The sequence below is a fragment of the Trichoplusia ni genome, chromosome 7 (assembly GCF_003590095.1).
Source record: "Trichoplusia ni isolate ovarian cell line Hi5 chromosome 7, tn1, whole genome shotgun sequence".
NCBI classification, from domain to species: Eukaryota; Metazoa; Arthropoda; class Insecta; order Lepidoptera; family Noctuidae; genus Trichoplusia; species Trichoplusia ni.
Window position 1 is genome coordinate 16,140,096 of NC_039484.1, and position 27,395 is coordinate 16,167,490.

Sequence of the window (27,395 nt, forward strand, 5' to 3'; positions counted from 1 at the left end):
ATGACAGGCGGAGTTGTTTCGTAGGACCATTACAGCGGTCTGCGACGCAGCAATGCCTCGGGTCCGGAGACGGTCCAATCGTCGGGCGGTCTACTGGTGGGTCGCAAGAGATAGCAGGGCTGAGACAGGCCGTGTATTTGCTGCGCAGCGCCGTTGTTCACGCCACCGCTCACGGCACAGACGAAGGGCGAACAGGGACGAAGCCGCGGAGGCCCTTCTTTACGAGGCCTACCGCGCAGCCCGATTAACTCTACGCCTGGCCATACTACAGGCGAAGACCGCAGCTAGGGAAGAGATGTACGAGGAGTTGAACCGAGATCCGTGGGGTCGCCCGTACCTAGCAGCCCGTAACAAACTTCGTGCCGCGGCGCCTCCGCTCACGGAATCTATGGCCCCTCAACTCCTCAGTAACATCGTCACGTCCCTGTTCCCATCTCACCGGACTGACTTTACTCCTCCAGCTATGGGTACCGCGTGTTCACGTGTCGAACTGGAGGAAATAACCGAAGGAGAGTTGGAGGCGGTTACCCAACGCCTCCGGACCAAGAAGACTGCTCCTGGACCTGACGGGGTACCGGCTAGAGCTATTTCCCTAGCTGTGGGTCCTCTTAAAGACCGGTTGCGGGGTCTCTTCAATGCCTGTTTAGTGGCAGGGAGATTCCCTAAAAATCTGGAAGACGGGGCAGCTCGTGCTCCTTCGGAAGGAAGGACGACCGGCGGACTCGGCATCTGGCTACCGGCCTATCGTACTGCTCGACGAGACAGGCAAGCTCCTCGAGCGCATCGTTGCCACCCGTATCGTTCGGCATCTGACGGGTACGGGGCCTGACCTATCAGAGTTCCAGTTTGGTTTTTAGGACAGGCCGGTCAACAATGGACGCTCTGGCTATTGTGAAGAAGTTCGCCGCGGAGTCAGTGCCGCGAGGTGGAATGGCGTTGGCGGTATCGGCTTGACATCGCCAATGCCTTTAATTCGCTGCCGCATCAATGTATTAAGGCGGCGCTCCAATATCACGGAGTACCGCTATACTTGCAGAATATCGTGGCGGACTACTTACGCGATAGATTTATCGGCATATTCCAGTGCGTCCGGTCCTCACCGGCAACCTACCGGGTGCGGTGTTCCACAGGGGTCAGTCTTAGGACCTCTCTTGTGGAACATCGGATACGACTGGGCATTGCGAGGCACTCTACTCCCAGCAATGCAGGTTGTTTGTTATGCAGATGACACCCTGTTGGTTGGTAAGAGGGGCCAACCAGGAAGATTGTTTAAGGCGTGCGGCCTGCGGCGTCCATCTTCTCGTGGACCGCATTCGTCTTCTCGGGCTGGAAGTTGCAATAGAGAAGACCGAGGTACTGGTGCTACGCGGCCCCGGGGCCGAACATACATGGAGGCGTGCCTAGCGGTGGAGGAAGCAAGGATCCCACTGTCAGGCACGATGAAGTACCTGGGACTGGTCCTCGACAGAGGGTTGAGTTTCCGAGAGCACTTCAAACGGCTGGCACCGAGACTTCGGTCCGCCGCAGCTGCTCTCGGGAGACTCCTGCCAAACATTGGGGGCCCTGATATCGGGTGTCGTCGTCTATACGCCTCGGTAATTCGATCAATGGCACTATACGGCGCACCCATTTGGTCTGACGCACTGACTTCCAAAACGCGGGCGGTCCTGCTCAGCTCGCAGCGCGCTGTCGCCAATAGGATCGCCCGCGCTTATCGGACCGTTGGTCACGAAGCCGCGTGTGTCTTGGCTGGCACGCTTCCGTGGGATCTGGACGCAAAAGTGTTGGCGGACCTTTACACCCGCTACACCGAGCTCCGGTCCCGGGGGGACGAACCCTTGCCCAGAGAACGCGAGATATGGTGCAGAGAAGCCCGACTCGATGCAATGCGGACTTGGGAGCTCCGGCTAGCGAATCCGACAGCTGGGTGGGCCACGGTGGAGGCAATCCGCCAAATTTGCAACCGTGGGTGGAGAGGCGGTACGGCGTTTTAACATACCGCTCACGCAGGTGCTGACTGGGCACGGGGCCTTTGGCCATTACTTGCACCGAGTTGCACGTAGGGAGGTGACGACTGCGTGCCATCAGTGCGGTGATCAAGATGACACCGCACTGCATACACTAGCCGTATGTCCCGCCTTTGCGGAGCCTCGCGCCGAGCTCACCTTGGCGCTGGGAGGCGTCGATGTCGCCTCGCTGTCAGCTGTAGTCGCTGCTACCCTCAGCAGACGCACAGCGTGGGACGCGTTGTCCTTCTTCTGCGAGACCGTTATGTCCCAGAAGGAGGTAGCGGAGCGCGCGCGGGAAGACGACCCGAACGCGCCTCAAATACGAAGACGTCGGATGGGTCGGCGCAGAGCAGCGCATGAGCGCGCTCTCCCGCCCTAACTAAGGCCCTAGGCGACATGCACGGGGGTGTTTGTCGTCTGTTTATAGGACCCCGACGGGGGGCCACATTTTGTGCAGTGGATGTGGTCCTAGTACCAGGTGGGGAGGCCAACGCTCTCTACACGTCGGCCTCCGAAACGAAGGAAGCCGTCGGCATCTATTAGCCGACGGTGCCCCGCAGTCGGTGCGTGTTGAAATGCTATGCATGCCCGCGCACCTACTAAATACGGGGACGCTGTACGGCGGTTAAGGTTTAGTCAGTAAGAGTCTGACACTACCCACTTCCTCCCCCTGGAGGAGGTGGGTGTCCATGAGGATTCCCCCGCCTAACCAAAAAAAAAAAAAAAAAGGGGTCACTCTTTATGGGGACTCCCAGCTCTTTCTTGCCTTAACTGGCTGGCTAGAGAGGGGTCGCTAGAGCTATATGCTCGGGGGTGGAAGTGTCTCATGGCGTAATAACGAGGAAACCCGCTCCGGGTCTGTGACCCGCGATGGTGAAATCGGTGTCGCACCTCTCTACACCCCTAGCCGCTCGCACTGTTGTTGCCCACCTGCTGTCAATCGTGACGGTATCATAGGGGGCCCATCTAGTGAGCGGCGAGTCACCGCCTGCCAATTTATTTACATTACCATGTGTAGAGAGGCAGGTGTCATAGTTTTCTGGAAAATCCAACTAACTGGTCCACATAACTTATCATAATATAATAGCCTAATTGTTCATACACACATTCTTGCAATAGTTTTGTAGCTACCTTGGGTCGTCCATGTTTGTTCTTTAATAGAGCAGGGGTGGATGGCCCCTGGTAGATACCCCATCACATTTTAGATTAAAGTTCTCAACAAGGCCTCTACATGCTGGACCTGTGTCCCCGTGCAAGCCTTTAAAAAGGACCGGGTCTCTTCACATGAAGTGATCCCGTGACTATAAAGAGATACAAATAATAATAATAATAAATTTATTTATTTTCAGGCAACATGGCCCATAGATATATACCTTACAGACTAACATATATATAAAGTATACAGTATTGGTTAGTAAATAAAAATCTTAAAACTATATTAGTAACACTTCCTAGCACTAGGTGTTTGTGCGTTCGGTCGGGATTTGTCCGCGGAAGCGACGGAAAACCACTCCTTGCGGCCAAAAGTTATCGTCCATGACGAGGTGCAGGAAGCAGTTAGGGACGCGCACCACGAACGCCTTGAAATTGACGTTCCGGCGCGACTCCAGCAGCTGCACTCTCGGCGCGTACCGCACCTTTTGGCGCACGTAGTCGGCGATGTCCTCCGCCCGGATGCTGTAGTGTAGGCGAGATATGTACACCGGAGTATTCGGCTGCGCAGCTCTCACCCTTGTTTGGGGCTCAACAGGAGCCTTGCCGCAGCAGTTCTGATTAGTTCGTTTCCGGTGCTTCCTTTTCAGCACCGTTACGAAACCGTCTTCGTCCGCCCGGTTCCTCGGTTGTGGGACCAGATTGTGTAGGGGAACAGCGGAGGCGCAAACGCTGACCAGCTGTTTATTTGGTCGTGCAGTTTGCGTGGCGCTACGTGGATGAGTTTGACCCAGTTTTATTCACAGAAGTGCGCAATTCAACGACTTCCTTGCGCAAATCTGTGACATCTTTCTAGGATGCCTCCAGCTTCCTGTGCACATCTGCAAGACTTGCCTTTAGGGAGACGATGTCCTTCAAAAGGCACGTTACGTCGACGTGGTCGAAGGTGACAGGAGGTAACTTGTTTAAGTCCTTTGCCACAAACGTCGGCACATCGTCGGGATCGGTCTCCTTCAGCAGCGTGATTACATCTTGCAGACTCTTCTTTGTCCCGTCACGCCTACGGGACACCATCTGGTCGCTCTTGTTCAGCAACTTGAACACAAGCAGCTTAGACGCAGCGATGTCATCCTCGCTGAAATTCGATGAACAGATCTGGATAGCAGACACCTCGTCCATGACATCCAGCTTCTGTTGTAGAAACGCTAGTAGCTCATTTGCTACTAATTTTTCGCTCATTTTGCAGAAATAACTAGCGTCGGCATACGCCGCGCTTGCCGATACAGTTTGCAAAATACACGTCCACCTCGGAGCGCGGTCGCGGTGACAATATGATCAAAGTTCAGTATTTAATTTTCAACTACTTAATTTTATAAAGGTGAAGAGTTAGTTTTTTTTAACGTTATATTTCGAGAACCAGCGGCCTGGTGGATTTGAAAATTATTTTAGTAATTAATGACGGCTTTCCATGGCTAGGTAACCTCCACGCTAAGGTATGGAATTGTCCTGTGGGGTCGTTGCGTGGAGGTTGAACAAGCATTCGTAATGAAAAAATAATATGTGAGACCTATAGTAGTAGTATTTACACTTGACACTTTCTTCTCTTTACCTACTAGAATCATGTATATCTGTTAACAACTGAGGAGTTCTCGTAGTCGATAATTTAAATGGCTTGTTATTTGATACAAGATTTAAAGTTTCCAAATTACGTAAAAGGTCATATTCCTAAGTAAATAATTAAATCAATACTCAATACTCAATACTCAATACGTTTATTGCATTCCACAATGTGAACTTAGGTGGTAGGTACATAAGATACATTAGTTTTGGAGCATTGTGGGCCCTGTCGGGCATAACAAAAATAAGAATTTGGAGGAGGGCTATTAATAACATTTTCAGTTTTACAAATTAATAATAATATAGGTAAAGTATTTCTACAATTCTTATCTACATTTGGTTTTGGTATTCGTATCTACATTTCTATGAATTTAAATTATAAATACATTTTATTATTATTCTATATAAATTAACACTATTTATTTATTTCTGTTTTAATTATTTACTTTATCACTTAAATATTCTTTTATACTATAATAACATTTTTGGATGAGGAATTGTTTTAAATTGTTTATAAATATGTTACATTTTTGTTCATTTTTAATTTTATCTGGTAATTTATTGTATATTTTGACTGACATTACTAAAGTACTTGTAGAGTGTATTGTCAGCTTAGACTGTGGTAGGTTTAGCCTGTTTTTGTGTCGCAGTGTATAGTTAGTTTCTATGTGTTCGCGTGTAGTGAAGAGTTTTTGATTATGTCTAACGAATTTGCATATTTCTAAGATATATATGGAGGGAAGGGTTAGAATTTTATGTTCTTTAAAATAGGGTTTGCAGCTGTCCGTGTTTTCTATGTTAGCTAATATTCTAATAAGTCGTTTTTGTAGTATGAAAAGTGTGGATGCGTCTGTACTATTACCCCATAGTATAACGCCGTAGTTTAACCATGCGTTTGCATAGGCATAATACGTAACCAGAGCAGTAGAGAGATTTGTTGCTTTTTTAATTTCACGGAGGGCATAGGCGAATTTTGATAACTTTGACCTGATCTTTTTAATATGTGATTTCCAGTTTATATTTGTATCTAAAGATAAGCCGAGTAGGTTGAATTCTTTAACAGTTTCTATTTCAGCATTATTGTAATTAAATTTTATTTCTAAAGGAGTTTTCTGATGTGGATAGAAGGACATAATTTTAGTTTTATTAAAATTTAACTCTAGGTTGTGTTCTGTCATCCAAGTTACTATTTTGTCGAGTATACTTGTAATCCTCCTGCCCGCAGTCACTCGAGCTACTCTAACTCAGAAAGAATGTGTTAACTACGAATCTAAGTTACCGAGAAAATAACCAACATACGACCACACTTAACCTCCTCGCATGCTAGGTATAAGTACCTTTCAGTAACCGCCCTAGTTCCCAACCCTGCATTAAGCCAGTTTTAAGACGAAGTGCCAATTTTAGTGTAATTTTCCTCCATTGTGCTGCTCTCGCGGCAAATTATGGGCAATTTAAGCGCAAAAAGCCCACAAACGCTCGGGAGGCAAAAAAAGAATTCTTGAATAAGACGAACTAGACTGCTTGGGAATCATAAAACCAATCCCGAACCCTAACAATAGTATTGTAAAGAAAATCTCGTTAGGAACTCGCAAAACCCCTAACAAAGAGCAACTCAAATAACTGTACTTCATATTTTTGTAATAACTACAGTTATTGCTCGTGGCTAAGCTATAACCGCATAAGTGATACGATCACAGGTTAAGCTATGCTTGATGCGGTTGGTCTGTAGATGGGTGACCATCTTTGTCATAACGAGTTCCTCCGTGTTTCGGAAGGCACGTTAAATTGTGGGTCCCGGCTGTTATTCCTACATCTTTGACAGTCGTTACAGGTAGTCAGAAGCTTGAAAAAGTCTGACAGCCCGTCTAACCAAGGGGTATCGTGTTGCCCAGGTAACTGGGTTGAGGAGGTCAGATAGGCAGTCGCTCCTTGTAAAACACTGGTACTTAGCTGAAACCGGTTGGACTGGTAGCCGACCCCAACATAGTTGGGAAAAGGCTAGGCCAATGATGATACAGTTATCGCCAATTTGAAATGTTCTAGCACATAGCTAAAAAGCAAAGTGATTAAAAATGAGAATCAATGTTATTCGAATACAAAATATGTTTGCTATTGATCCACAAATATTTCGTTTTATCAGTTTATTTCAGTCATGCATTAATATACCTTTCACCTTACCATGCCTCGGCAGTAGGCAAGCATCTAAGACGACCTACCTACACGGAACTTATCGAAATTGGCGACACTTCAAAACTTACATTTCTCGCCGGCTGCATCTATTACGGGAGCCATTACCGCGCCTCCCTTCCCCTGAAGTGTTCCAACGCTTTCCGTCGCTAATAAAATTTGTACCCTAAATGGCTACGTCAAAGGACCCTGGGTAATTTCGAGTTGGCTGACTGCGGGGTGCCAATTACAAGTGTTAGCGATTTTGACATCTTTTAAAAACGGTATCAGTAATTTTTTTTAATAATTATTATGATTACTGATACTATTTAAGAGCTGGATTCTTGTATTCGGTAATAACTCTCTTGAATTTTCCTTCAATCGATCTACGCAGTGTTTTCTATGATACTCACGAATTAAAACATGTTAAAATGCCTTCACGTGTTTTAAACTTTTGCAATTATGTTTAATTTAACATTTAACACTTTACTTTTATATTTTTTAACTTATTTTAACTAATTAACTTATTTTTCTATTTAACTTACTTATTTTTTACATTTAATATTACTATTTAAAAAAGATTTTTTCTACCATCAATTTTATCATCGAACGAAGCTAAGAACTCTCTTAATTAAGCCTTCAGGGTACTATTTTTGTTATTATTTCCTACTTCCAGCTGCCACAACTTTTAAATGGCTCGATTTTATTCGAACATGTTTAATAACACTCACACATAATTCAATTTTAATACAAAACAAACTAAATTGAAATAGCTAAATCCGTTCGGGAGCTATGATGACACAGACAGACAGGCACACATGTATACAATTTGTACATGACCGTCCGGTTATATGAAGATTATATTACAATCGAAAAATAATAAAGATATATCACAAAATTACGATTGTAGGTACAACTGTTAATTTTAGATTAAGTATGTTGTTAGGTTTTAGATTAAATCGTTTGCGTCAAACCAAACCCTCCTAGAAAAAAATCTCTAACACAATATTTTTTCAAAAATTTAATTGAATCATACAATAAAACATAGACCTTAGCAACGGATCCTATAATACTGAATACTCTCCGTCAGTGGGGCCGCAGTCTCTAACCCTCACAATTAAAACTTGCATTGGGGAAACTTTTACGCGAGTTCTGGCAACTTTCAATGTACGCGGGAACGTGACAAAATGATGCCAGACTTTGATGACTGCCCTTAATTAAGTGAAGAGCTCTGCTCGACTATGAGACCCTGGTACTTGTGCCGTGGCGCGTTGCCCTTTAACTACGAACAGAATACTAACGCAACAATCAAATAGAGTTTTTTTTTATACTTTGTTTTATTTTTCAATCCTCTTTTTTAATATTCACAAAAATAGGATCTACATATGTACACTTAAAATAAGTACAAAAAAAAAACCGAAAACAAAAATTAAAATACAGCATCAAAAAATTCATCGGCATCACTGCCGGCTGGGAGTGTGCCCAAAAGGCTGGCAGCATTGCCACGTTGAATGGCAATGCTAATCCTCTGAGCGAGGTAAAAGCCAGCCTTTGGGTCGCGAGAAGTGTCAACAAGACGGGTACAAACGCTTTGCTAGGTCTTTACCTAGCAAAGCGTTTTGGCACTCCGCCCCCGCCGGCCCTAAAGTTTTGACCACAAACGGCAAAAAGAAGTAACCACCATCTAGATTACTATATTTGCGCCGTTTGAGGTTTTCAGCAGCCGTGGCAGCAGAGCCAGCGCAGCTCGAAGAGCCGGGAAGGTGAGATGGCGCAAGAGTATCGACACAAGTGGCGTCCCACACTAAAGGCCTACCCATCTTCCAAGGGAACAAAGACATACCGTCCGGTCTCTTGCCATCATCGCGTACCAAACCATTAAATCCTTTATTAATTGTAAACTACCCAAAAAAAGATTTTAAAAATTTATATTATATTTAAAAAAAAAATATTTTGGGAGTATGCTCCTTATAAAGAAATACTCTACTCTCTACTGCATTAGTTAATACACGCAATTTTTTTCTGGATTTAAAAAAATACCCATATGTTTGTTTCAATATTTCAGGGTATTTCATATATTCTCAGGGTAGTCCGATAGGAAATGTCGGTTCCAGCGTTCTCAAAAAGACACGTAAAAGTGATGATATATCCTATTTTCAGAATAAATAATTTCATTTCATTTCAGTAATCTGTTTATCTTTATTAATTTCTTGTAGGATACGGTAAGCTGCCCCTAGCCACGCACAAGCGTTTCGTTTAGAATAGCTTTCTACAAACGTTTACGTGCTCTAATTTGTTGTTGTTTTGAAATAGTTTTTAAGCTTTTAATATTTATATAAAAAACTAGTTTCATTGAGAAGTCGTCATTAACATTAATTGCAGTCGCGTGAGTCGCTCACAACGGTTGGCAGTGTTGCCAACTCCACGAAAATTATTTATCAAACGGCTATCATGAACGGACAGGCACAGGACTGCCTAATCGTGTACGTTAATCATGGCCGACGCTTTGTGAATTATAAATTAATTGTTATAATGAATTAGGGTATTGATTGGAAACATTTAGGAATTAATAATGAGGCAGCAATTGTGTTGTGAGCTGTCTCATAAATTCTTCAGCATAATGTGACCCAAATATCGGTGCCTACTTGTGTGTAAGAACTCACACGAAAGAGGTTTCGGACTCGGAAGAGGATATTGGACTTAGAAGGGGTTTTTGAAAATAAATGCCGATTTGCCTAACTCTCAGCGATTTTTTTGTCTTCTATGGCCTTAGGTTTTTTTGTAATTCCCATTTTTGTGTACTAGAGAAGTTTATTTAATATTCTAAGTGCCAAAAGCCTTGCTAATCATGGTATGAGCCTATCTGTTCCAATCCATATATTTAGATATTGTTGGTCCAACCATTCTCTGACCTCTCTCCTGTAGTGAGCAGGGCAACCGTTTATTATTTATTCCTCCAATAATTAAATTACACGATTTAACCCCTTAGGTTAAAAATCTTCACCCACTGGACGCTAGAGTCAAGATGTCTTGTTTTGCGTGTTAATAAGCATCTCGTGTGTCAATGTCCGGCGGTGATATTATAGCACGTGTTACATCAAGCCTATAACACGGCTACAAGCAGACACACAGTCGTTTGTGAAGTAACTGCGATTGTAACTAAACATGCCTTAATGGTATCTAAATGTAGTTAGTTACACGTCTTGAAAATTATTTTAAACCTCAAATATCTCTTACAAATTAATTATTCGTTTCGTTCGACATAGGAAACCAACTCAAAACGTATTTTGCAAGCAGTAATATCTGTAAGGTAACAGCTTTCATTACACAAACCTAATACGCTTGTTGTTGTAGCCGGTTCCGCTGGTCGTGCCTCACCGCGGACTACAATCTGCTTCTATAAACATGTCGGCTAAACCAAGGTCTTGTCAGATGAGTTCCGTAACACGGTTAGCGCGGGAGCTGCAATCTTGCCCAAATTGGACCGGATCACCGGGGTAATGAAACCCCCGATATAGCATTATACTGCGTAGGTGTCAAGTATTATTACTATAGTAAGGAATAAATACTTTGTAGATGTCAAAAGTTGTACCAGGAAATAAGTCTCGGAATATTTCCCCCTCGTTCAAATTCTTATATCTCTCTAATCATGTTTTGGTACAAACAAAATTAAATGTTGGCTTCACATAATACTCCTAAGTAAAAATCTTTAAGTTATAAATAGGTCCGCACATTGCAGTGCTTTTGTGGACAATAAATAGTATTATGAAATTAATGAATATGTTACCTTCTATGGCAATTTTCTTATTTCGTTTACATTTATTTTATTTAACCCCTGAACTTTAGTTATCACTTTCATGTGTTTACAAAATCTTAATGTAGTTATGTGTTTATATCTTTAAATGTAGTATCTCCTGATTCACGACCTATTTGTGAAATCTTACTTTTAAATTTAATGTGTATCTCTTTAAGAACTATCAAGAACCACAGAAAAGCAGAGAAAAGAAAAAGAAGAAGGAGCTCTTGGATGTTAAATTGACTCTAGTAGGGAGTCCGTATTAATGCGTGACTCCCTAATCGAGTCAGGTTGACTTCCTTGTAGCTAAAACGACGCTAGAAGACAGAAGAATATCGAAGCAGAGAGGAAAATCAAATAACAATGATGTTCTGTTTGTTGATATAAAGGTTGGGGAAAAAGTTAATTCGCATTTTTTAAGACAATTCAAAACATTTTTTAGTATAGTCTATTTACATTTAACTTAAGTATGTAGGTATGTACCATTTTGTTCGATAACCTTTTGCCATCTTGTAGGTGGGGACATGATCCCATTGCTATAAAAATTTTGGGACTTCTCATCAAAATACCGCGACAAGTGGATTTGGTAGTCCTCTCGTGATCTAACACTGCCTAAAGAATTCTGAAGAGACCGAAACAGGTGGAAATCTGAAGGTGCAAGGTCAGGACTATACGGCGGATGCATTAACACCTCCCTGCCCAACTCTCTTAATTTTTGCTGAGCGGCTATATATGTGTGAGGTCTAGCGTTATCATGGAACACCACACCCCTTCTGTTGATGAATTCTGGCCGCTTTCTCTCAATTTCTTGCTTTAATCTCACCAGTTGTTCGCAGTAGAGTTCAGAATCGATAGTCCTGCCTGGTGGTAATAGCTCATAATGAATAATGCCCTGCCAATCCCACCACAAGCACAACATCACCTTATTGCGAATAAACCCGGGTTACGCCACAGTCTGTGAAGTCTGACCGGCCTTTGACCACGACCTTTTTCGCACGTTCTTGTCGTACGTGATCCACTATTTCATCATTTTCATCACCAGTTATCAGTTTCTTCAAAAATGATTCGGTTTCATTACGTCGTAATAAAGAATCACAAATGAATACACGGTTCATTAGGTTTCTTTCAGTGAGCTCGTGAGGTACCCAAATATCGAGCTTTTTTGTGTATCCAGCTTTTTTCAAACGCGCCAAAACAGTTTTGTGGTCAATTCCCAGTTCTTCAGTTATGATGTACTGATATGTCGATCTTGCTTTTTAAAAATGGCATTCATTTTATCCGTAACTAGTTGTTGCCCGCGACTTCGTCCCCGTGGGTAGAAGTTATAAGTTATGATTTATACCCGCCCTGTTTTTTCACATTTTCCATTGTACCTATCTTCGCTCCTATTAGTCGCAGCGTGATGGTTTATAGCCTAAAGCCTTCCTCGATGAATGGTCTATTCAACACAAATATTTTTTCAATTTGGACCAGTAGTTCCTGAGATTAGCGCGTTCAAACAAACAAACAAACAAACTCTTCAGCTTCATATATTAGTATAATTATAGATAGGGCGACCAGAGCGAGGTGCATCTTTGACATATTAATTTCCGGATTGAAAACGTTTAAACCAATTTTGTGCTTCTCTCACAGACACTGCACTAAGCCTATAAAAATCGCAATTTTTCGCGGCTTGCGTTGCATTTTTACCATTTTTGTAGTAAAATTTTAAAATGTATCGAATTTCTTCATTAGATTCGCTCATCTTGACAGTACGAAAAACAAATGAAAATCACACATTTTCCTAATTAGAATTTGGGATTATGTTCTTTAAAATTTTAACTTTCAATTATACCAAAACGAGCCAGAAACAAATATTATCGCCAAAAAGATTTTATTACAAGTTTATACATAAATTATAATGCGAAAAGACTTTTTCCCCATCCTAAATAACGTTTATGTGTAACCTGGAGCCGAGCTGCCATACCTCATAGAGTCATTACAAATGTATTTGGCTTAAGTTTAGTTTAACAAAAATAACACTAATATTTTCCCATGTTTTAATACACTCACTTTCTTTTTTGTATGTTTGTTTGTCGTTCCGGTTGCACTTTTGTAGCTCTTAATTTTAACAGCCCTGCGTATTTACCTAGTAAACTCAATCTAGGAACTAGGGTTCTTATTAGTTGCTGTATTAAATCTGTCTAGTATCTATAAGTTAATTTGTAAATTTCTACTCACAGTTTTTTTTTTATTGGTATATTTTGAGACTCACCAATTTTACCGTGTATTTATTAATTAATTAATATAATATTTATTCAAGTTCATTATTTTTGATTCAGACAAGCTGACGTAGATCCGCAGTTCTATAAACTCAGACCAAATTAATCAAAATAGGTTTCATGCTTTACGTTAAAACGTCCACTAAGAATCTTTTAAAATTATAATAAAATCTAATTTGAGTCCGATATTCTCAAGCTAACGAGGTCCCTGGAGAAATGTAGCGGGAAAAAATGCTTTAAAATAAAAATAAATTAGTTTTTCTTTTCTCTGCTGCATGTAATCAATTTCAGATTAAGGGAAAGAGGATTGCTGCGAGCCCGCCGGGTGATATTCTATTTCATAACTAAGCCGCTTTGTCATCGATCTCAGATGAAATGGATTTGTATTGTCTTCAAATTGTCAGCGCTCATTTTAATTTATAGAATATTGCGCTGGTATTTGTAAGAGAAGCAGACGCTTTACACAACATATCTTAGTTAACTTAATCGTATATTAACTAACTTGGTCGATTGAGGAATAGATTGTTTAATCACTTTTTCTGATTGTTTTTATTTCGAGTCCTATGCAAATGTTTTATTTCCCTTAATTTAATTTTTATATTGATACTAGCTGACCCAGCAAACGCTGTATTGCCTCATAAATAATTTCTAGTTTCTAGATAAATTCTAGTGTTGACAAAAAGTAACTTACTTAATAATAGTTTGTAAGTATGTGGTATATGCGTGAAATAGGCATGGAGCGCTATGAACTATAAGGGAATATAAAAATAACAAACGCCAAACAGTATTATTTTCAAGATATTGTATTTTTTTTTAAATTACATAATCACATATTAATTATGACAGTAACACTAACAAACAATAATAATCTTTCAATGCTACAACGTGAACAATATTTTTTGTTAACCCATCTTGAGCTAGCACAAACCATGCTACGTACATGCTAAGCCGGTGTGAAAAACGTGGTGTACTCAAATCTAAGCCACAAATAGACATTAAATGCAATATCCGTCTTGCCCCTTTCAGAATATGGAATATTAATATATTGGAGAGCATCATATGAACGATGTGTATCAGCAATGAAGATTATTATTTCTTCTACGTATCACAATTTCTCGTGTACCTGTACGATCGCCAACCATGATTCCAGCAACGTCTTTAACAACAGGTGCATCAATATGTCCTCCAGCTGGTGTTTTATCAGGATTAATGGCAATTATAATGGAGTGATTATTGCTTTGTAATTTGTGCATATGTGATTTGAATATTTTAAACAATTAATTGTGCTCGATCAATAGAGCGTCCAAGTCGCTGACCATGCGAAAACGAATCAAGGTGATTATAGTCACAACGTGCCTTCACACGATTGGCAGTAGAAAAATTTGTAAAAAAATATGTGGTTCGTTTGGCATGGGTAGCAATGAGCCCATTTTATGATAAACTTGGACTCTGATTTTGAATGCAGAATTATATTGTTGACCATTAGCATTAGTATTTCGAACTATTTCTGTTGCTCCAAACGATGTCATTTGAAAGTATTAATTGAATGTTCGAATTGACTTCAGGGATTTACGTTACAATCTGGACCCGTGCCGATAAGTAAACCATTCGATGGTTCAGGTGATGTTTCAATTTCAAGTAGGCGCACTTTTCCTGACGCGCAACACATCCCAGGTGGCGCAATTTTTAAATTCAGAGCATGACAATGTGGACATTCCTCATCCAAAGCACCAATTACCACTTTTGAATGAGCATAATATTCAATATCGGGCTCATACTGGAATGCTGGACGCATGAACCGATGTGATTGTCGTTGTTCTAAACGTATAACTTCATTGGGCTCAGCTCGTGTATCTTCTGATTGTTCTTGACGCAATTGCGGCATGCTCACACGCTCTTCAGTATTTTGTTGCTGGACTTGTTCTTCGGTTCTTTGGGATTTTTTATCTGTCATACTTCTGGATCTACTTGTAGTATGGCTCAAATCAGCGCCTTTGCATTTTTTTTCGAACACACAAAAACAGACAAAATCTGTTGTTGACTTATGCAGTTTGCCAGAATTTTTGTAATGATTTTTATGACCGTGTGGATTTTTCATAAAACTAATAAAAAAAGTACTTTTTAAGGTAATATAAATCGCTTTTTTTAACTAAATCTTGATCTGATGGATCTGAACTAATCGTGAAAAATACACAAAAATAATGATGGCCGAAAACTGTGTTCTGAGTGAGAGGAGTCTTATAGTGTGAGTGAAACGGGAGACCGGCTTCAGTCTTTGTATAGTGTGGCATTTAACTCATCAGTTAAGGCGTGGCAAATTTTAAGAATCTTAAGATTGGTAACACTAAGCAAATATCAGGAATAAACTTTAATAATGAAAATAAATGTTCATTTTCCTAAAAACAGATACGAAATACAGTTAAAAACACTGTAATTAATCAATTATCGATCGAGATGAAAAATTACTAAAATGGCTATAAAAAAATATGTGTTGGTTATAAAAAAGTAAAAATTTTGAACTGTATGTATTTTTAATGCCACATCATAAAAAAAATAAAAACAATCGATTTCGTCCAAAAAATAAAATATTTTTTTTTAGTGAGGGCAACCCTTATCACTTAGGGGTATGAAAAATAGATGTTGTTCTATTCTCAGACCTACAGAATACGCATATAAAATTTGGTAAAAATCGGTTAAGCCGTTTCGGAGGAGTACGGTAACTAACATCGTGACACGGGAATTTTATATATTAGATAACTTTTTTAATATTGTGAAAAACAAAAGAAATAAAATTGTTTTTTATAAAACTAATATAGGTTGGAAGGGACATAGGATCGTTAACTTCGCGAAACTACTTAATAAAAATTAATGTACTAACCATTACTAAAGAAATCATTTGTATCGATAATTAAGGGCTACAGATTTAGTAATTTTGTAGCCGCAATGTATGCCTGCTTGGCTACAGTTAGTGCTTCTGTTTTCATTCATCGGACATTGTAAATATCAGAATTGGGGCCTAGTATTAGGCCTTATGTCATAGAATAGATGGAAGATTGGTTGCACTTTTTAGTGTTTTATTAACATTGCCTTTTTTCGTGAAAGGGGTAAACAGTGATTTTCGTTAAGAAAATATTATGGAAAAATGTTTTTATGTCTAAAAAGTTAAAAAAAATATATATGATCCTTCCATTTTTAAGAAAAAAAAAATCTAATTTCAGATCGTTACCATTCTTTTTCGCAACGCTTTGAAATATCATAAAATAACGATAACAACTGTTTTCCACAAATAACAGCAATACCTTACAATAAGGCTTGCGTTAGTCCCAGCCATGGGAAAAAGTCTCTACAGAAAATAAGCCAATCTATTTGAGTGCAGCAACACAGCAGACCGTTCAAAAATCGACTGCTCTATACCTTTGGGAAATTAGGGTTGGCAACACGAGCTTGTCCGTTTATAAAACGTCATAGCTTGTTACTGAGAAAAATATAATAAGGACTTTAATGGGATGCAGAATGCTTTGAGCTGACTGAATGGTTGTGTTTAGATAAACATTTATGTTCTTCTTTTATTTGGTAACATAAACTTTAGTTGTAATAGTCTATAATAAGTAAGAATAATATAATAAGTAAATAGTCTATATAATAGTAATAGGAATCTTGGCCACGATTAGTTTAATGAATCAACATTGATGTTTAGCTATGATCATTTACTCTAGCTATATATATTGAAATGAATCCCTGTTCGTTAGTCTCGCTAAAACTCGAGAAGGGCTGAACCGATTTCACTTGTTTTTGTTGACAGATTTTGAAATATTCGTATTATTCCTTCAAGAGAAGGTTTAAAGGGTGAGTAAATATGAAAAAAAAATCGGTAAGGAAAAGTCGAACCCGTTGTATAACCAGATGAGTGATAGAAGTGACCAATGGTTTCTTTAATCGAGATTACAAACTCATACGACAAGAATATTTTAATAGAAAGAAATTACAGAGTACTGTTGTAGTTGTTTGGTAGGAAGACGAATAGTTAGATGTTGTGCTCATGTTGTGACGACAGCTTGGTACCTCGGTTAGGCCAGACACCAACAAAATATCTCAGCATCGGCTGATTTTATGGACAATAACACGATAAGGGAAGATGAAGAATAAAAAGCCAAAAATTTATTTAGGCTGTTTACATTGCAGCATTATATTAATGTTTTTTTTTCAGTGAACCTTAAAGCAGTATTCTTCAAAATTCCAACCTCTATAATTTTAGATGAAACAATCATTATTAGTAGACGCAACAAAATTATGTCAACAAAAACTTGAATGAGAGTTTGCTATTGTTCTTTCTTATGTGGACAAGAGAATACAATTACTGGATAACAATTATGTTCCTGATTAATTCGTAATCTCCTAAAACACCGGCTAATTCTGTTCCAGTACAAAATCCCGAAGAAGGAGGAGGTGGTGGAGCAGCAGCAGGCCGAGCCCGACAACCCGCTCATGAGGAAGAAGAAAACCCCTGAGGAGCTGGCCGCCGAGGCAGAGCTGGAAGACCAGGACGAGTTTACCAGTAAGAGACTTTGTGCTATTTTCATTGAGTTCCAAATCGCATGGCTTTACTTACGTATACAATATCTAAAGCCTATTACTATATGAAGAAGAAACTTGAGATCTAGAACCTTCAGTTTTTATTCCATTACGGAATTCTATTTCAATTAAGTTAGTTTTCGTTTTGGGTCTCGTGGCTGTGCTATAACCGCATAAGTGATTCGATCACAGGTTAAGCTATGCTTGACGCGGTTGGTCCGTAGATGGGTGACCATCTTTGTCATAGCGAGTTCCTCCGTGTTTCGGAAGGCACGTTAAATTGTGGGTCCCGGCTGTTATTCCTACATCTTTGACAGTCGTTACAGGTAGTCAGAATAATAATAATAATAAATACGGAAAAAGTCTGACAGCCAGTCTAACCAAGGGGTGTCGTGTTGCCCAGGTAACTGGATTGAGGAGGTCAGATAGGCAGTCGCTCCTTGTAAACACAGGTATTCAGCTGAAACCAGTTGGACTGGTAGCCGACCCCAACATAGTTGCGAAAAGGCTAGGCCGATGATGAGTTTTCGTTTTATGTCTGTGAATTATCAAAATATTCTTATTAAAATGTAGAAATATTCAGTAAATCATATATAAGACTGTGCGAAGTGCCGCACCGTAGAGTAGTAGCGCGGTTCCCAGGTGCTCATATTCTGCCTTTCACTTTCCAGAACTGAAGAACACCATCGAAACGCAAGTGAATGAACTGAAGTCGCAGATCGAGAGCAAGTGCGTGATGCAGTGAGCGGCTCTCGCCGTACTGTACACTATCTGAATACATGATGTAGCTGAGCTAAGGTCATTGTTACGACGTTGTTTCACACCCTGTACACAGCCACCACCCCACACAACCCCCGATTGCGAAACAACAACAATAATAACATTCCGTTCGGACGTATCAATCATTCGCGCTCAAACTTTATGTAGGAGAGATTCGAAAAATAATTTTTTTCGGAACCTAGTTGGCTAATGGCGCGTCGGTGCTTGATAATGAGCAATAATATTTTTATACATTCATAAAAAATGTTGGAAGCTGCCCTGGACAAAGCGTGAAGCGCGACTCCGAATGTACGGTCAAAAAGTCATGAAAACCGAGCGGCCTCGCGTCGCCAGTGGAACAATCCGTTTTATATGTTGAAGCTTGTGATATATTGTTATTTAAGTGTAAAGTTGAAATAATATAAATACAACTAGATCGAACATTGTTATCTATATAAAAATGGAAGAAAATTATTATAAGAATTCTAGCACGCGTGTAGACTCGACATTCGACTATTTATCGCCTTCTCCTTCTCTATTTCGCACTTACATTGAAATAACAATGTATTCGGTCCCGAATCGACTGGTTTCATCCAAATTCCACGCTTTCCACGGCCGCCGGCCCCAACCCGGCCGAACTATGCGCTCTTCCACTTTTGCCTCCGAATCTCTAAATCTTTTGCATGCGTGCTTATGCAGTGTTTATCTGTGTCAACGTATTTTGTTTAGGTGTACATACATGTAATGACCTAGCCTTAATATCCACATCGAATAAAATAGGTAATTGTTATGGTGTCGCGGTACTCGCCGCGCTAGTTGTCGTTATCCAATTCTTTCTTGCATGTTTAATATAAGATCAATTTTCATTTAGTGTTTAAAGTGTAAAATATTGTAGGTGAAGAGTAATGGATCGCGTTGTGTTACCGTTTCGCACGAAGCGTTGTTCTCGTCTAACGTTTTATCGATGTTTTACGCTTAGGTATTAAAATTAAATAACACATGGTAATAACACGTGGTGTGAGCAAATTATTCGAGCGATTACACCGTCTTGGGCAGCGAGGAGGCGACGTGTCGAGGTCAAGGGGCAGCGGGGTCGCTCTCAGTGCTAATTGTTCGAACAATGTTGTCCACGTAGTAATAAACCTGCAAATGCAAAAGATTTGTTATCGTCAAAAGCTGTGATATAAGAATAAAGAATAAAGTAAAGCGCGCAAGGCGACGACCGCTCGCGCTCTTAGCTCTACCCTGTCTATCTTCAATGTTCGTGACGGACGGGTCCCCTCACCTCTACTAGATCTTACCTGTCCCGATTACAATTTCTACAATCAGCACATCATGTATTTTATATTTTTATTTAGGCTCTTGACACGCGATGCTTTTTGCCATTATCAATACTTTAGTAAGTTTGGCAAAGTAGATATATTATATGTATAGATCTCATGTTGAGATAGTTCAAGTGGTACATATATTTATATACATAATCATCATATTCGCTGCACACTGTAATCCACATTGTTTAATCATATGACTTACAAGTGTATGTAGTCACATTTAGGTTATAATTATTCGTACTTCAGAATTGGTCAATGTTCAGCCTTTATAAATCGATACCGATCCGAGTTGTCCGGCGTTCAATCGATATATCGATTACGAACAAATCGCATCGCGTGCTAAATACGAACATTATTTTATATTATATTCCTCTTACACTTAACGTTACGATGCTTACTTGTTTCCGTTGTGCTGACATTCTGTCAGTTACACCTACCTTCTCTTCACATATATAAACTAATCAATATACAAACATGTAAATAAAAAAGTAATAATTTCTGATTGTTTATTGAGATTGCTACTATTTTTCTGAAGTATAAGAATCGACTATTTTTTCGCACTGTACTGCACACGGTATTACTGACATGGCTTGTCTCTCGTCTTGCCTCTGTCGCACGCATGCTGTACGTAAGCTCTCATCACGACTATATATTTCACAATGTATGTGTGAGTAGCCGTTAGGTTATATATAACATAGTTGTATCGCATGTGCATGGCAGACGTAGCTAAACGTATGTATGCATTAAATACTATACTAGGAGTTAAGTACATTGGACCTGTCTGGTGACCAACTTCTATCAAATCTAAACTTTCTTATAAATCCTCTCGTGTGTTAGAATACTAATCTATAAACTTTGACTATATCTTCTATCTATCGTAGTTTAGTCTGCGTTCTACGTTGTTGACTTCATGTAGATCATAGTTTACATAAAACGTTATTTTGGTATAGAGCGAGCTCGTGGTGTGTAATTGGGAGTGGGAACTTATTGTCACTACTTTAAAATGAACTGAACTGGCCGTCACCCCCATCCGGCTGAAGGCCCGGTGGCCCAGCAAGATGGCAGCGCGTTGCTCCGGCCGATGATTTTCTACGATAACTTGTAAGGCTTTTTGCATGACGTAGTTAACAAGTGTTAAAAGCTCTTGGCGTGTTGGTGTCGTTCTCTCTTTTATTCATATTTTCCAAGTTGTTTGTAATTATAACAATGTTTAGACGCTTCTAGAAGCTGTTGTACGCATACGATTAAGCTTTCAATGTTCGGTGTATAGTATAATAGTGCAACGTTGCTTACATGTGTGATTTCCGACGGAATTTGGGTGATATCAAATGGTTATTGAATTTATTTCTTGCAATGTGGAAGGAGTTTCTACGTCAGGTTTATTTATATACTTATGACGTCACGATTACTGCTGCGACACATCGAGCTCATCGCCCAACTTGTTTTAAGAACACCATTTTTTCCTGACGTAGTGATATATTTCTTTTTATAATGAAGTAAATTAATAATGACAAATACAAGTTAGAAGTGTAGTTTAGACATAAAATATAATTGTAAAATCAAAAGTTTTGGATTCCGTGAAGAAATGTAGTATTAATTTTAAGGAATTCAAGATGTTGCGACCAATTTTTATATGTTTTGCCACGTGGGAGACAGTCTGATGTCACAGTTGGATGTTTTCAAATCTTATGAGTCTCATACTCAGGGTAATATACTATTTATTAATAGTCATCCGTTTGTAGAATAATTGAGATCGTTTTGGGTACCAGACATATGACTTTTTGGCCTACGATGGCTTTACAAACGTTTCTTCTAAAGCTTGTCTCTGAAAGTACCCTTCCCGACCTGTATTCTTAATACTTCACGTTGTTCTTAAATCCATAGAGGAGTTATGAAATGGTAGACTAAATAACATTTTACGACATTACTTGTTACATTTATTAAATAAAGTAATAATGTTACGGTGTGGTGGTGCATTTGTTCTACGGACACGTTCTGTCCACTAACACATGTTGCTTTACTACCGTGGGTGAGACGTTATGAGACTTTTACAGTCTGGTGTCAGCTCACATCGCATAATACTGACATGTAGAGAGAACCAAAAACACGGACTGGCATCACATTATATTACATAGCATGAACAATTAGAGAACGACACTGTACCACACGTGCAAGAGCTCTTACACTAACGCCAGTATTCGTTGATATTGTGACACTCGTTGGGAGCTCTCCGACAGCGCAGGTTACTTAAGAGCAGCAGCAGCAGCGCAGGTTACCACAGCCAGCAATCGATATTGCGCTTCCTCTCACTGCGCTGTCCACGAAATTGTCCCATGTGATTCTTAATAGTTTTATGAAAATATGTTATAGTAAAACGGGGAGGAAAGTGTGTGTTGCCCGACTATTCTGCCAATATTGTTGTGATCTCACGACGCACGCATTCTTCCTAGTCGGGTATTGTTTATATATTATAGTTATTGGCCCACAAAACACGAACTAGTTGGTTAGCTTTTAATATTAGTGACATTATTAGTGTTAAAATAAATTGCAAGTTTACAGAATGTAAGAAACATATGTGAATATATGTGAACGGGGTTCATATGTGTGTTGTCTTGTTATATTAAAGAGGAAAAGGTTAGTAGTTTATCCACAATTAAATTTAAACTTAGGGATTATGAATGAATAACAAAAAAGGTTATTGTTGAAAATGTTTTTAGGTAATTAAAAAACGGATTGAGCTTCTGTGAACACCTTGTTGTTAACAATAAGTTAGGATTTTTTGCTGAATTGTAGTTGAAATGGCCGAACGGTACATGTGAGACGTAACTCGGGATCTTTACTGCGGTCACTTGTTTCGGCCTGTCATCCTAAACCCTTTCTTGGAGGCAGCTAAGTTTCTTAAAGTATGAAATACAGATCCTGTTCTAATGTTAAGACATTGAGTCGGCCGTTTAACTTGCAACTATCTTTTGGCTGTACACAAACTGCCGTAATCAACTCTATTCTTATATTGATAAGGTTAGTTTTCTTTTCACGACTGTATCACTGTAGGACATAGATTCGCTTGTTCGCTGCCACTTTGTTCGCCATAACTGTTGCGGAGCATTGTTAATATTTATTTACAAGGTCCCTATTAGTTATTGTATAAAAGTTTAGAGGTAGCCATTTTCATATGTACGTTAAGTTGAATGTGAAAATGGTTTATCTAACATGTTGTTAAATAATAAACTACATTGTACCACTATTTGTTTGTTTTATTTCGTTGAAACCTTGTGATATTCCATTCGAAGGCAGTGCCGGATTTACCGGAGCCAGGGCATGGTGTCCCGGCTTTGTAAGACGACAAATTTGAGAGGCATCTAGATCGGGAGTCCTCTGCCTAATGTAGTACACAACTCGGTGTTTATAACCTAGTCCCTAAATACTTGAGTAACATAACGTAATAGTTTATAGATATGTCAGAAGTTAAGAGGTACCTAATGGGAGTCGATTAACTTTTCGTTTATGCGCACCTCACGTAAAATATATGAATTCAATGCAGACACTGTTAAATAGATACAAAAATTATAGGCAACTCGTTGTATGACTTAGTTTTTGTTTCATTGGAATCGGTTCATTCTATCGAAATATATGATTAATTTAGTGAGTTCAAGAAGTAAAATATCAAAACGCACAATTCAGTATAGTCACTTGCAACGACACCTAATAATAAAATGTAATGTAATTTTAATAGTTGAAATCAAAATCCAATAGAGGGCGTGTTGCAAACAGCAGTGCTGCACCGTCGACTGATTTTCCAAGACAACTTAGGTTTTGATTGGTGTCTTAAGATGCCTTTAGTGTTTCGTTAAAGGTCTTTAGTTACTTCATACTTAACTGACAACAAATATGATACGCTCACCTCCTAAAACGTTACACAACTCTGTACCTGATATTATTACCCAGAGGAACAGAAAGACTCGATGACGCTGAGTGGCAACGCTTAGAAACTGTGATATTAGAGATATGTCCATGTTTTCTGATTTTGTTTACGAACGAAAACAAAAAATAATAAAATTCTCTATAGGTACCTTTTTATTTTTCTCATCACAATAGTTTCCTTAATGCTATTCGTGTTACTATTGTACCAGATAAATAGGTAACTTTGTGTACCTGTCCTTTGGTACCTGTCCTTTTGTACCTGCCCCACCTACACCTCCCTTGAGGATATAAGGTCTAAACAGATTAATACCCACTAAAACATTCGAACTCATACCTAATGATATGATCAGAACTCAGAACGATACTGTTAAGATGTGGATAAAAATAAGTGGACTGTATAAAATAAGAAAAACTGGTATATTGCCGTTAATTTAAAAGTTACAAAAACCCCGGATAAACAAAGATATTTGAGAGGTCCGTCGCAGTATTGTCCGCGGAAGCGAGTGCGGCGTCCGGGCCCGTCGTGTGCTGCGTCGGCGGCGTTTCGCTCGCTAACCGGTCCGATGGCCCCTACCAGTTGATGACGTGGGTTGTGTGTACGTCGTCATCGCGTGGTGATAGCTCGTGTGTTGAGTTTGAATCCCAACAATACAATCCAAAATTCAGTACAGTTTTTATCCGATAAATACGATGATGCCATACTAGAGATAAATTATTTTCAAGTAAAGTGTAATGACAACCAAAACATTATAAAAACACTTGAGCTTTACGTCGACCATCTGGAGAAAAACTTAAAAGCCGCAACGATTGAAATACCAACTTCAAGCCCCGAGACCAAAAAAAACACTGACTGGGTTCGTTCAAAATCTCGGTAGTATTATCGATCAACGTGTTCCACCATCTAAAGGCAAAAAAGAGACAGTGCGCTCCATCACTGTAGAATTTTCAACTACATCAATGAAACACGAGGACATGAGGAATTAATTTATGAAATACTAGACCGATTTCATATCTGTCCTATGTTGAAAATACTGGATAATTTGTTCAAATTTAGCGAAATTGTGAATTCATTTTATTGGACTGTATTTTTCTGCAAAGCAAATAAGCAAATAAATACCCGTGTGGTGCCGGGCTAGAATTACCCGTGTGGTGCCGGGCTAGAATTGCACCACCCCATTTCTTCTCGTGGGTGTCGTAGGAGGCGACTAAGGGACAAAACAACACCGGGGGCGGGCAGCAGCGCCCCACGGAGAATAACTATACCACAGAACTGCGGTCACCAACCCGCATGCCAAGCGTGGTGACTACGGCAAATCCCCCCCTTATGCAGCACAATTTAAATTCACGGCCCCCAGTTCCCGGTAGCTGCACTATTCCTGGCCATGGTACCGGCCACGGTAACGGTGCAGTGGGGGGTGCTAAGAATCCCCGGGTGACGGCAGGGTACCTACGCAAATTGACTTTGGCGACGTATAACGGACGTACACTACGGCTGAACGAGCACGTTGCCGAATTGGAAGTAGAGTTAAGTCGTATTAACTGGCATATCGTAGGGTTATCAGAACTTCGAAGACAGGGGGAGGAGACGATAACTCTCGAGGCTGGTCACTTACTCTATTTCCGAGAAGGACACCAACCATCTCAAGGTGGCGTCGGTTTTATGATCCACAAGTCACTCAAGGGCAGCATTGTGGAAGTTGGCAGTGTGTCGGCAAGGGTGGCATACCTTGTTCTTAAAATAACGGAGCGTTACACTTTGAAGGTCATTCAAGTGTATGCCCCAACGTCTTCGCACCCAGACGACGAAGTCGAGGCCATGTACGAAGACATAGTGAAAGCTATGTCTCGTACCAAAACATTCTACACTGTTGTCATGGGTGACTTCAACGCCAAAGTAGGAGTACAAGAGAATGGCGAGTCGAGAGTGGGTCCCTTCGGCTTTGGGCGCAGAAATCACAGGGGGCAAATGCTGGTAAACTTCCTCGAGGCTCAGGGGCTCTTCCTGATGAACTCATTCTTTCAGAAGAAGCCCCAAAGGAAGTGGACCTGGCGGAGCCCCGATAACGTGACGAGGAACGAGATAGACTTCATTATGTCAAACAAGCGCCAGATATTCAGAGATGTCTCTGTGATTAACAGGGTCAATACCGGTAGTGATCACCGACTGGTAAGAGGCACTCTGAGTATAAATCTCAAAATCGAGCGAGCGCGATTGATGAAGTCAACTCTCAGACCAACCGTGCCCCAGGTCGAGGCTGGCTGCGAAAGCTTCCAGTTGGAGCTACGAAATCGATTCGCTATGTTGGAAACTACTCAGGATATTAGCGACGCCACCGATTGTCTGGTACGGGTTGTCCGTGAGGTGGGCTATAAGTATTTTCGACCGATGAGTAATGGACGCAAGTCGGCACTCACCAGCGAGACCCTGGAATTGATGAGGAAACGGCGAGAAAACATAAACGCAACACCGTCTGAGCGTCAGGTACTTAACAGGGAGATAAAAAAGCTGATAAGACGCGATACTCGGCGTGCGAATACCCGATCCATTGAGCAAGCTATAGAGCGGAACCAAGGCTCAAAAGTATTTTCCAAGGCTCATATCTCCCGTTGTCACCTGACAAAACTCAGTACGTCACAGGGCACTACCGTTACCTCGAAGCCAGAGATACTCGCTGAAGTCGAAAAGTATTATGGGGACTTATACTCACCAAAATCGAGCCCGCCCCAAGCACACAGCGCGGATGACCCACGAGCCAGACTTACACGCCACCTTACAGACGAGCTTCCCGACATTGACATGGGTGAGATTAGAATAGCTCTCGGACAGCTACACAACAACAAAGCTCCGGGAGATGACGGAATAACCACTGAGCTGCTCAAGGCAGGTGGAACACCTGTCTTGACAGAGCTTGTTAAGCTCTTCAATTCCGTCATCCATACTGGCATAACACCGGAGGCATGGAGCAGAAGCGTGGTGGTATTATTTTTCAAAAAAGGCGATAATACGCGGCTTGAAAATTACCGCCCCATTTCACTTCTGAGCCATGTGTATAAGCTGTTCTCGAGGGTTATCTCGAATCGTCTCGCCCAAAAGTTCGATGACTTCCAGCCACCGGAGCAGGCCGGGTTTCGAAAAGGCTACAGCACCGTGGACCACATACATACGCTAAGGCAAATTATACAGAAGACAGAGGAGTATAATCAACCTCTATGCCTAGCGTATGTGGACTACGAAAAAGCCTTCGACACCGTCGAGACTTGGGCTGTGATGGAATCCATGCAGAGATGTCTCGTGGACTGCCGATATGTCGAGGTGCTGAGGTGTTTGTACAAGGCCGCGACAATGACCGTTCAAGTACAAGAACAGAGCACAAAACCAATCCAATTGCGTCGAGGAGTAAGACAGGGAGACGTAATCTCTCCGAAACTGTTTACAAACGCATTGGAGGACGTTTTTAAAACGCTTGATTGGAAAGGACGGGGATTGAACATCAACGGTCAGTACATCTCACACCTGCGATTTGCAGATGACATAGTCATCATGGCGGAATCTCTGCAGGAGTTGGAGCTGATGCTTAACGGCCTAAGCGATTCTTCGCGACGTGTGGGTCTCGGAATGAACCTAAATAAAACTAAAGTCATGTACAATGGCCTTGTTCTTCCGAGACCCGTGGTCGTAAATGGCGCTGCTCTCGAGGTTGTGCAAGAATACATATATCTTGGCCAAACCATCCAACTGGGGCGACACAACTTCGAGAAGGAAGCGAGCAGAAGAATACGTTTGGGCTGGGCAGCATTCGGGAAGCTACGT

General features: G+C 40.7%; 1 protein-coding gene across 1 annotated transcript in view; it reads left to right on the forward strand.

Moving 5' to 3' along the window:
- LOC113496024 (complexin) overlaps positions 1-22,907 on the forward strand; it is a gene marked incomplete in the record, with an annotated part of 329,152 nt that extends 306,245 nt beyond the window's left edge. The window contains 2 exon segments of the mRNA XM_026875078.1: positions 17,424-17,556; positions 18,245-22,907. Coding sequence (XP_026730879.1) covers positions 17,424-17,556; positions 18,245-18,318 — 207 coding nt within the window.
- Between the last annotated feature and the right edge of the window lie 4,488 nt (positions 22,908-27,395).